This window comes from Larus michahellis, chromosome 1, assembly GCF_964199755.1.
Source record: "Larus michahellis chromosome 1, bLarMic1.1, whole genome shotgun sequence".
NCBI classification, from domain to species: Eukaryota; Metazoa; Chordata; class Aves; order Charadriiformes; family Laridae; genus Larus; species Larus michahellis.
In genome coordinates, this window is record NC_133896.1 from 4,190,270 (window position 1) to 4,202,090 (window position 11,821).

At 41.8% G+C, this 11,821-nt stretch overlaps 1 protein-coding gene across 7 annotated transcripts in view; it reads right to left on the bottom strand.

Annotated features, from left to right (window-relative positions):
• Positions 1–11,576, bottom strand: part of MKLN1 (muskelin 1) — a 97,786-nt gene extending 86,210 nt beyond the window's left edge. For 2 of the 7 annotated variants that reach the window (XM_074573195.1, XM_074573201.1), the window contains exon 1: positions 11,449–11,570. In XM_074573195.1, coding sequence (XP_074429296.1) covers positions 11,449–11,540 — 92 coding nt within the window. In that variant the 5' untranslated portion in view covers positions 11,541–11,570. Of the gene's footprint in view, positions 1–4,302; positions 4,404–10,535; positions 10,555–11,248; positions 11,386–11,448 lie in introns of those variants that run through there. The other 5 variants (XM_074573202.1, XM_074573199.1, XM_074573198.1 and 2 more) reach the window with 5 other exon arrangements.
• Between the last annotated feature and the right edge of the window lie 245 nt (positions 11,577–11,821).

Genomic DNA, 11,821 nt, shown 5'->3' on the forward strand with positions numbered 1-11,821 from the left:
CATTGTCAAGTAATACTAAAAAAAAAAAATTAGATATTGTGGTACCCTTGCTACTTTGTGGGAAATCCTACCCCACACTAAAAGCTAAGCAGGAGTCATTTTATTTGCACCACAAAGAGTTACATGTCCAGAGGCAGTACTGGTGTGCCTTAAATTCATAACCTAGCTTCCTTCTAAGCTATTAGCATCTAAGCCTTTATTGTAAGCGTTCCCATCGCTAATTAAGAGAAGTGGATCGTTCTGGCTGCTTTGTGCAGAAAGCCCTCTTGGCAGAACACAGTGGAAGTTTCTTTTTATTACCAATGCAGACGCTGGTCTTGCAACTGCTGGAAGTAGATGATTTTTCCTTTTACCAACCCAGAAACTATCACATCCGTTGTACCAACTGCTGGTGGATCTCTGCTGGAATTACAGAGATGTCCCCACACTTGGTATTCCCAGGACTTCCCTGTGCAAAAGGCTCTGTGGTTTCAGGAACGACAATCACTAAGCAAGATATTTTCTTTGCTTTGAGAGGGAGAGGAAGGGAGAAATAAGATGACATTGCAGAATATACTGCAAATTAGGTTTAAGGCTGCTCTAATTTGCATCTAACCTAAATATTTTCATGAAGCTGTTATTAAAGAAATCCATGACTTTAGGAACGAGCTCTTAAGAATAAACAAATCCAAAACACGAGCTTTGCTTGGCACATTCAAATCACTCTTCAGAGAGCAGCTGTGCAGAAAAGGGCACACGCGTCTCCAAGAGGACTTGGAACTCAGACACAGCCCTTCTAGAAAACTGCCAAGGTACCATGCCATTACACTGCAAAAAGCATCTCGACTGCTACAAAAACACAGCCTGACTGAAAATAGACAAAATACTTTCTTCAAGGTTGTCTATGTGATGATTTTTTTCAGTTTTTCCTACAATCATCCCAAAACAGACCAGCAAGAATACAGCAACTAAAATAGACGGACTAAAATTTCCACTAAGTCCCCTTTACAGAGGACTGTAAGACGTGGTGGGACAACTATTTCAACACACGTGGAACCATCACACCAGCCAGCACAAAGCATCAACGGAGATATTCTTGCCCAGCCTAGACACTGGAATGCATACACAGTCTTAACCAAGAGAAAAAAAAGCAAAAAATAAAAACCCAACCACCAAAAAAAAAGCAGCCTCTAGTCCATGGATCTGGATAGAACCAAAGAAATTCTTCAACTCCCAGAAACTCACTACAACTAATGCTAATTTCAAACTACCTGGATGCAATGTTTAAAAAGCTGTTATGTACCTATGGCTCTCCCCCAGAGCAGTTAAAAAAAAAACAAAAAAACTTTTTAGATTTTGTTATAAAGATTCTCTCCTTTCTACAGGAAAAGTGGCATAAGGACGTGAAGACTTCTTGGTTGAAACAAAGTAAATCATGTGTAATTATTATGCAGTACACAGATACATTCAGGAAACAAGGTTTTTTGGGTTTGGGTGGTGTTTTTTGGTTTTGCATTTTTGTAAAACCCAGGACTTCAAATCCTACTGGTAAGAAGCATAGGAGGAATCTTGCGTAGTAAAACAAAGGTGGAGTTAAAAATGGACAGAAGTGTGCAGTTTTAAATATTGTACTGTCACGAGGTTTGCCAACTTACTGCTCAAATTTGCTTCCATCTCCTCAACAGCAGGTCCACACAAACATCCACCATATTATAAATTTACTTCTATCAAAAGTAAAATAGCTAAGCAAGCACATCATACAAAAATAAGCTGATGAATTTACAAATCACCTTACAGAAATAGACTTAGCAGATCACAGATGACTATACTGGACAACAAAACAGGTATCACTTAGGTCTGGCCTAGAAAGAGTTCCACTAAAACCAGTTTCCCAATTATTTCTTTCAATGAAGAATTTACTACCTTTTTTTTTTTTAAGCTGCCTCTCACAATCACTGCCAGCCCAATGATACACAAAAGCCTTTACTAAAAAACAAACTGTTCCTTAAACACCGAATGACACTGTTGCAGACATTTACAGTAACACAAGTTAGCAAGTACTCCTTTTCACCCCCCCCATCTAGTTAAGACCTCTTTAAACAACGTATTTTTGATTCATCAGTGCTTCCTCCTGACACTCCAGGAATTAAATATTATCGATAGTGACTAAAACTGGAGCAGTATAGTGAATTCCTAGCAAGTTATCAGAGCCTGGTAAATAACTTCTATTCTGGTGACACCAGACAACCCTAAATCATGGATTAAACTTTTGACTGTATCATAGCACTGAGCAGCCCTTAGCTGCAGGTTGGTAATACCAGCATTAGGACAGGAGAAAAACAAACTGGAGAAAAAATGAAATAAAGTCAGGCTTATTTACCTATGTTGGTAACCACAGTAACTTCACACATTGCAGACGATTACCAGTCTAATTATCCCGATGTTTAGGGATTATACTTCAGATGCAATTTAACTGGTAAGTGATGCTGAACCTTTAAGCTTAAAAATTATCAAGGTTTCCTCTTTCCTCACACTAGCTTTGGTTTTATATTTACGAATTGCTAGGTCACTGAAACAACAGATCCTTTCCATGTATTTAAAGGCTTTTTTTTTAAAAAAAAAACAAAACAAAAACAAACTTAAAATGCTGATGAAATTAGCAGTTGTAAAGACTGCTTCACTTAATCATCTTGGCAAACTCATATTAGTGAATATAAGACTATCTAGAACCATTTCTTTTCACACTCAGTGTTCGTTTCTACATGCCTAAGCCACAGGGATATTTGAAATCCAGCCTTTTAAGTGATCCACAAAGCACTAACACAAGCTACATGGCGTGCATGCAATCTAGCCTAGGTGAGGTCCCAGGAGGCAGAAATAAACCCCTGTCTTGATAAAAAGACAAAGAACAAGATGAATTCTATGCTTCAGTATTCAGGGAAAGAGATGTATATATCAGATTTTTTAGCTCACTGGATTTGTAGCCAATAAATAAAATATTGTAAGATTTGCCAGAGTTTAAGACACCATCAGCCACAGCCACTTTATAACAAAGTTTAGTTTCCATTAAAAAAAAAAAATCTCACATCTTGCTGGGAAAATAGTCTAGACAGCATGTGAAGACAGGGATTTCTACTGTCAAGACTCACCAGAAAAGCCACTGAACTTAAGACTTCCCAAATCTTCCACAATACTGGTGGTGCAGCACTCCTCAGTACTGCATTGCTCTCACTTCTCGTTTCCAAAAGCATTTGCTTGGAAAGTGACAGACCCCTATACGCAGATTAGAGGAAAGCAATGTCTAGCACACATCTACGTAACTGTCCTATGCTGTATTTTGGAAGCATCACAAATTTGGTGGAGCATTTTTGTTTGACTAAAGCACATATGAAAAAATTTTACGAAGGCCAGGAAGTAGATTTAGGTCTTCCATGATTTCATCGCATTGCAACAATGCTCTTACACGCCACCATACTATTATTATTTCCACTCAAAGACGGAATCCACAAAAAACAGACTAAGTGATTACATGTAAAGATATAAATTCCTAATGTAAGACATAAACACGTCTTTAATATCCATCAAGCACTGTAACTTCACACTTAGTAAAAAGTTAACCAAAAAAAAATGATGCCTGTAAAAGACTTTAAAGCAGACTACATTCAACAAAACAGACTGAAGCCCCCTCATGCCCAAACTAATGTCAAATATGGAGCTTTTTCATCAAAACTCTACAGAAAATGCCACCTGGTTCCAGGTGGGACCACCTTCACTGTATTAGCTTTCCTTTCAAAATTAAGGTTCTCTCACTAACGATGCAACTCTACTCATGGAATCCAGAAGACAAAAATATTGACCTGGGAAAATAAGGAAATATCAGCCTGTCATTAAGTACTGGTTATTTAGGAAATTATGTTACAAGTCTGAAACATTTGCCCCTAGAGCTACATTATGGAATAATTCCTTGTTTTGAGGCAATATAAATAATTCCCGCTAAAGGGTACACCAGTTCCCAAGCCAGCATTACTTTCCTATTTGGCAGTTTCCAAACCCTGTACCAGAAAGCAGGTTTTTTAGGAAACAAAAATGTGAGTTAGCCACAGCACGCTGTCATGAAAGAGCAGGGTGGCAGCTCATTCAGCAATTCCTTACTCACACTTAAGGTACCTACTGGCACAAAATCCAAATTTTTTTCTTCCATTTTAACACTCTGTGTTAAGAGCACCTCTTTACTAATACAACTTTCAAATGTAGAATAGGCTAGCAAATTAGTATTTAAACAGTCATCATAAGAGACAAATGCTGCTTAAAGTATGTACCTACAGAATAGCACCCAAGAAAGATGCAGGTAATGGCCCAAGCAGAATTTCAGTGTTTTTCAGGCACCTTCCCAGAGCTTGAGAGTAACATTTTAAACCCAGCAGTCAGCCTGGGGAGAAAAGGCAGACAGGACTGAGGAAAACACCACAAAACTCAAAATGACCAGTGCACAATTTTTCTCCATTATCAAGATCATGTCATTTTCCAGGAACCGCAGAACACGCCAGCATAAGCGAAGCAAGCGAGTTGGCTTTTGCAGTTAAAATTCAGACATGCAAGCAGCTATCCTCAACTTGAATATATGGTTGTGCTCCTTGATTTAAATTGATCCAGGAAATAATTTCTCAAAGATTATGCACACCGAGTTTCAAGTAATGACTAAAATAGCAACTAACTAAGGTAACACACACTCTACACCTTCAGCTCTCCTTCCTGCCCTTCCATTAACTAGTATGTTATTGAATGCAGAGCCAGCTGAACTTACAGTCCACTGCTCCCAAAAAAATTCAACAGGCTGCAGTCAAAAAAGCAAAACTACATCTGGTTTTAGAGGTTTATATTAACATGCAATTAAAGTAATCAAGCACTGGCTTGTTTTGGAAGGTTGGAATATGTTGACCTCTAGACAACTGACTGAATTAATGCTGCACACACCACTTAACCTCAACATAAAAATCTTGATCACATCATAAAATCAATGGCAGTGATAAACCTAACTGTGTGTTTTAACAGCGATCTGCTGAAAAAGATGATGAATGTGCAGAATAAGAAACTATATTGTTTGCATGTAAAAAAAAACACACAGACTGTACATGCTGTCTCAGTAATAACAACAGTTATCCCAAGAAAAACGTGCTCTGTTTGAAATAGTGTTTAAGTCGTTAAGCAAGCAATTAGTAATCAGGAGCTAGAAAACTTTTATTAAGATTGCAGGATATAAAGCCACATACAGAACAAATGATCCATAATCTGATGATGCTAACACCTGCTATGAAAATTTTACATTCTTAATGTTCCCCAAAAATGCCATCCCAGAAAAGGTTGAACATCAGAGTAATACAGGTTCTGCCAGGTTAGTCACACCAGGGAATCAGAGTAATTAGCATTTCACCTTCATCCTTCTGCCAGTGAATAAAACTCTGCCTAATCTCCTAAATAACAGCTATATTTTAACCGGATCTTAAAGAAATTTCTTCTCATACTACAGCATTTTTGCTTTTTTTTGGGAAACGAGAGCTTCTGATGACAACGTAAGGCATGAGCAACTTCATGATTTTGTGATTTTTTTTTTTCACTCCCTCCACCTTTCTGACCTTTTTCTCTCTCAGCACTTCACCTTACCATACACTAGAGAAGCACCGCATACTCATGTATTCAATCTGTAACTAACTTTATTTTCTACAGAAATATTTTGTTTTTCCAGTACTTAATTTCAGCTTTCAGAGAAAAATCCTAGGCTACAGAAGTGACATAAGTAGGGGGGAAACGCCTGTCAGGACATAAGATTGTCTAGAAACATATAGAAAATCCACACAAACAAGTGCAAAAAAAATACTTTCCACTGGACACTGAAAAGGACAAGAAGCAGAACTGAGAACATCTTCATACACAGGGTTCACCAGAGGGGAACAGAGCCTGCCAGCTTGCTTCATTAGTCAGTGTTGGCATTCCCAGCTCATTTTACTTAATGTTAGAAGTATAGATCAATATTGCAAAGACATCACGAGCACATAATTACAGATAACCAGCACGTGTGCCTGTTCATCTTCCCATATCTAAACACAAGAACAAGGAAAGTGAATTGGCTACATTAAAAAAAAAATGAAGTAGAGCTATAAACGCTGACAATTTAAGTTGAAAAAACCAAATTTGTGCTCATATATGCAAAAAAAAAAAACCCGAAGTTGCAATTCTACAACTAGAATGGAAGTCATCACTGCTACATAACTGACATTATTTAAGAAACCATGAGACATAAGCAGTATCATTAAGACTTCTGGCATATGGATGACAAGCACCGTTCATCCTGCCAGAAAAGCTCTAAAGCACACTCACTAGTTTTGGAGTGGTTCAGATAACTTTAAACTGCTGAGACCTCAACAGAAGGTATCTTCACCTTGTCAAGGAAACAGAGCTCGGTATTAGAAAACAGAGTAGAAAAAACAAACCTTTTCATTAGTCATGACTGATCTCAACTTGAACATGAGATTCTTCACGACCTGAATGCATCTACAACAAGATTTATGAATCTATAAGGTACAAAGCTGAATCATCGTTTTCATGTGGTAGGAGGAGAAACTGAGAATCGTATTTCACTAGCCACAAATACATGTTTCTTCCTGTTACAGAAATCTCAGAGAACAGGGTAGCTGTCATTCAGGGTTTTTTTCCGGCTGTTTTTGGTTTGGTTGGTTTTTTTGTTTGTTTGTTTTTGGTGGGGTTTTTTTGGTTTGTTTTTTTTTTTAATCATCATGGACTTTACCCCAAAAAGTTAGTTACACATGTTCTCAGTACTTTGTTGCTAATGCTTTGCAATACCCTAGATTTGAAAGCACGGGAAAGTACATCTCTGTTTCAGAGTAAAGACAAAACAGCAGTAGATGTTTGGTTAGACTGGGCAGTAACTTACTGTCACATCCCCTTAATTAAAAAGCAAAAAAAAAAAAAAAAATTACTTTCTCACTTTGGAAAGCTGTAAGTTGCTCATGCTTTACTATCAAAGTATCTTTCACCTAGTTTACTTCCCTTGGTTTAATGGAAAAACAGAAAATCAGCAGAAACACACACAATTATTTTAAGTGTATCATAACAAATCAGCTGGATCTTTCTCTGTTCCAGTATGCCCAAACCACGAACTAGGAAAGTGATAACAGAGCCCTCCATCCTTCAGCATTTGATGCAGTATCATGTATGGTGTCAAACTGGAGAAGACTGGAATTACCAGAATAACTGAAGTCCACAGTGAAATAGATAAAAATGGGTTGCAATGAAAAAGTGATTAGCAATTAGGAGGAGGTTGCTAATGGCATTTAATTATCAGCTAAGAAACCAATCTTATTTCATATTCTTAATAACAACCTCAGCATAAGAAATAATTGTAGAAAACGTCAATAAAAATCCTAAGGTCAAACCTAGGAAACATACTGATTTCAGCTGTATAAAACAGTGACAGAAGGACCCAAGTCCATTAGCCAACTACAAGGTATCATCAGTCACGAGTCTGATGCAACCACTAGAAACCATGGTCCTAGGATACAGCAATTTAGCATTTGGCAGTAGAAAAGAATGCACGACTGCCATCACACAGAGCACAATACTTCACCTCTTATTCACCTTAGCAGGCAGTTCAAACGGGAGCAGGTACAAAAATGGACTATTAAGAAAATCAGGATATGAAGTGCTTCTCTCAGAATGCAGAGCACTAGCTTTTGGTTCTCTTCCTTACCAAAAAAACCCACGAGTTTGAACAAGGGTTACATTACTTTCTATAAATTGTTTATTCCCTCCTTGACCAAAAACAGAAGTGACTGAGCTCATCGCTTTCTGCAGAAGTACAGAGGAGAAAGGGGAATAAAGTCCAGGTCTCTTTCCCTCAGCTTATGTCAAAAGACACCAGTATTAGTTTGTGTAGCTCGTATGAAGTGACTGTTGGTGGTGGGGAAATCCCTACACTGGTCCCTTGTGAGATGTCAGGGAGCAGCCTCCCTCGTGGCTCCACTCCTTCGGGGAGGAACCGCGGAGAAGCATGGAAGGGATCTGATGGAGGAGTCTCAAGCGACATGCTGGGTTGAACATTTTTCAATTTAGACAGGCTTAAGCCTCTCAACCCACTGTCGCTTCTGCACAGGCAGAACGTCTCTGGAAACACCAGATGATACAGGAGCAAATTTCCTCTTGGACCAACTTTCTTCCCAAAGGCGCAACCTCCCCTAAAACACTGACTGAACTAGACACTATTACTAGACTAAGTCATTTTTACCCACAGAGTTTTTAAAATAAATATCCAAGTCAGTCTTCCTGCTGGCAGCTACAAGCCAATAGAGGACAACTCCAGCAGTTTGAAAAACAGTAGAACTATTCTTTGGCAGACTCAAGAAGGACAATCTTCATTTAATGTTTGGAAAGGTCTTTGCAAACAGGCAGGTAGCTACAGCGCTGGTAAAACAGCCAGAAACTGGATCCAGAACTAACTAATCCCCTAGTACCATCACCAAACACAACAGGAAAGATGCTGGCATTCACCAGAAGAAACTTCTCTGACATTGAAAGAAAACTGGTGTTTTTCAATAGACTACTGATCCTAAACAAGAATGTGACCAGAAAGGTCTTTGAAAAACACTTTCTTTTTTTTTTTTTTTTTTTAAATTAAGAAGAGCAGTTATCAGGTGATTTCAGTGTTCTAAAAAGTTTCAGTACCAGTTCAGCACCACACAAGCAGAAGTGATGTAAGTTACTAGACATCTAATTTCTTCCCCAGACAGCGGTGGTGAAAGTTTTACATTTAAGACCATACAACTACTTAAGAAGTGTGTTTAAATCATACTTACCTGACATAGAACATGGGTAATCTACTCTGTTCCTCCTCCACAAGCACTTTGCTTGCAATACCACAGCTCCCAATGACAAGCAGCATTATTAAATTAGTATTCCTACATACATAATGGCAGTCTCCCTTCTACTTCAAGGTTAAAGTGGCTTCTTCCTAGTTACGCTAACAAACTTATTTAAACCACAATATAACCAGAATTCCCTATATCCTTCCAGAAAAGCATCGTAATACTCAGACAACTTCTAGCTCTACCTGTGTGTTCACCCCACAGTATGTTATGCTCCTGTCTCAGCAATTCTGAGCAATTTCTCCTTTCAAGAACACACTCTTAAACTGCAGGCCAAAGCCTCCCCCTTTCCATTTCAGTTCACATTCAAGGTCTCTCTCAGAACATGGGAATGTTAACATGCTGTTCAGAGGCAGCAAGTAAAACCCAAAACTTTCACAGAAGACAGCAGACAAGCATCAGAACCAAGCATCCCTCAGACCAAGGTCAGCATATCGGAGAACAAATCCATCACTGGGATTATCGAACACTGCTTAAGAGCCGTTAAAACTGTTTTCACTGATAAGCACATTTAAACAACATCTTAAAAAAACAGCCAAATACGAGGTTATGCATTTGTAAAACACCAGCCCTACTACAGGAAACAGAATTGTATCATGGAAGGCAATGACATTAAGGATTTTGGGCAGCACTGCGGGTACCACATAAGCATTAATTCCTGACACAAGCCTGTAGCAAAAACGACTAACGGGAGCCTTGGAAAGAAATATCAAGGAGAAAGTCAGTCTTCTCTTTTTATATTGCATCAGTGAGATCAATAATGGTCTGTTACCCTTCTACTCAGGGACCGACACCTTAATATGATGTTGAAAGCCAGAAATGCTGGTAGGAATAACCACATGCATAATCGCAGACCTGAAAGAAACACCTTAAAGTCAAGTCTTGTCAAGAAAAAAAGTAAAGGGATTACTTAATTATCTCCAAAGGTTATCAACTAGAAAAGTTCGTTTTAACATCTAACAAAGCAAATACACAGAAAGATACAACAACTAGAAGTTTAGTCAGAAAAACTTTTTTTTTTTTTAAAGTTTCACTTCATTTTGGAAAGTGGAGATTATTCATGACATTAATAATTAACAAATAAGGCAACCTTGTCACTTGTTGATATTTTAATCAAGGTTAATAAATTCAGCACAATCAATGATTAGACGGGACTCTACAGCCTGCAATGACTAAGGTGTCCAAGCACTGTACTCCTAACAGTCCTCCTGACCTCCAACACTTATCAAGAAGGTGTATTGAAAACAGGACACCTAGACCACATTATAGTCACTCCAAATTTTACTTCCAGTAACTAGAGGAATTTAATAGGCCATTAACTGGACTGTCATACAGCCAAGTCTCCCATTCAGGATAGGTTCACATTAGTACAGTCAACTCAAATTGATAACTGCAAAACACAGCTCCAGTCTCCTTTTACCAAACCCCAAATTCCTAAAAGCAAAAGGCGAGAGCAGCAGATGACCCCCTACCCCCAAAACCACACACAACAGTTAAGGGTAGCCCAGTGTTTCAGAGGTCAGGGGCAGGAGAGGAAGCCTGGCTGCCAAAAAACACACTGCCCACAAGCACCTGACATACCCCAACCTGCAGGGTAGGCGGGGGGGAAGGTTTACTTACCCTTCTCCCTACTTAATCTGGTGACCACCCTCTTCCACACACAGTGCTCATTCTTCCCCCAAACCTGGGGCCAGCTTCCCCTCCTCACCTGTGTTCCCCTCTTGCCCATACCTATGATCACCCCCTACATGCACTCTCGTCCTCCCACCGCAAGCCTGGTGCTCAGCCTCCCCTCCACATGTCCCTAACCCGGTGGCCAGGCCCTTCCCACCTGCAGACCTGCAGCCCAGACCCTCCACCCTATACACAGCCCCCCCCAAACCCTGCTGACCATCCCCTCCCTCACTCACATCCCCCCCCAAACCCTGCTGATCACCCCCTCCCTCACAAATTGTCCTCCCCAAACCCTGCTGGTCACCCCCTCCCTCACAAATTGTCCTCCCCAAACCCTGCTGATCACCCCCTCCCTCACACGCAGCCCCCTCAAACCCTGCTGATAACTCCCTGCCTCATACATAGCCCCCCCAACCCCTGACCACCCCTTCCCTCATACACATACCCCCAAACCTTGATCACCCCCTCCCTCACACGTAGGCCCCCCAAACCCAGAACACCCCCTCCCTCACATACACACACAGCCTCCCCCAAACCCGACTGACCACCCCCTCCCTCAGACACAAGACCCCGCACACACTGCTGACCAGGCCTTCCCCACACACAGCCGCCCCCCGCCCTGCGCCTGGCGGCCGGGCCCCCCCTCTCCAGCCCCTCACCAGCCAGGGGCTCAGGCCACCCCGGGCCGCCCCAACACACCCCCGACAGCAGCGGCCGGGCCCGCGCTCCCCTCAGAGCGGCCGCCACCACAGCACCGCCCGCCGCGGCCTCCCCGCGTAGGCCACAGCAAGGGCCCAGCGCGGACCCAGCAGCCCGCGGCGGCCCAGGGTGGAGGCCGAGGACTGAAGCCGGGACTCACTCAGGCAGGTAGGTGGAGGAGAAGCTGCTCCAGCGGTGCAGGGTGTAGCCCAACACCCGGCTCTCGGGGCCCACCGGCCCCGCCGCCGCCATCTTGTTGTCAGCAGCGGCAGCCGCGGCCCCGGCAGCGACCGCGCGGGGCGGGGCCGCGCTCTTAAAGGGGCCGCGCGGGCGGGAGGTGGCGGCGGCGGTGGTCTGAGGTGGGGTGCAGTGGGGCTGGGGTGGGAGGATGGGCTGTGGGGCTCCAGGGGACTCCGGGCTCCGTAGTGAGCGACGTGCCGTGGGACTCCAGAGGGTTCCTGTGGAGCGTGGGGCTTGTGGTGCCTAGGGGGTGACATCTCATGGGGCTTGGGGAGAGGTGACAGCCTGTGGGG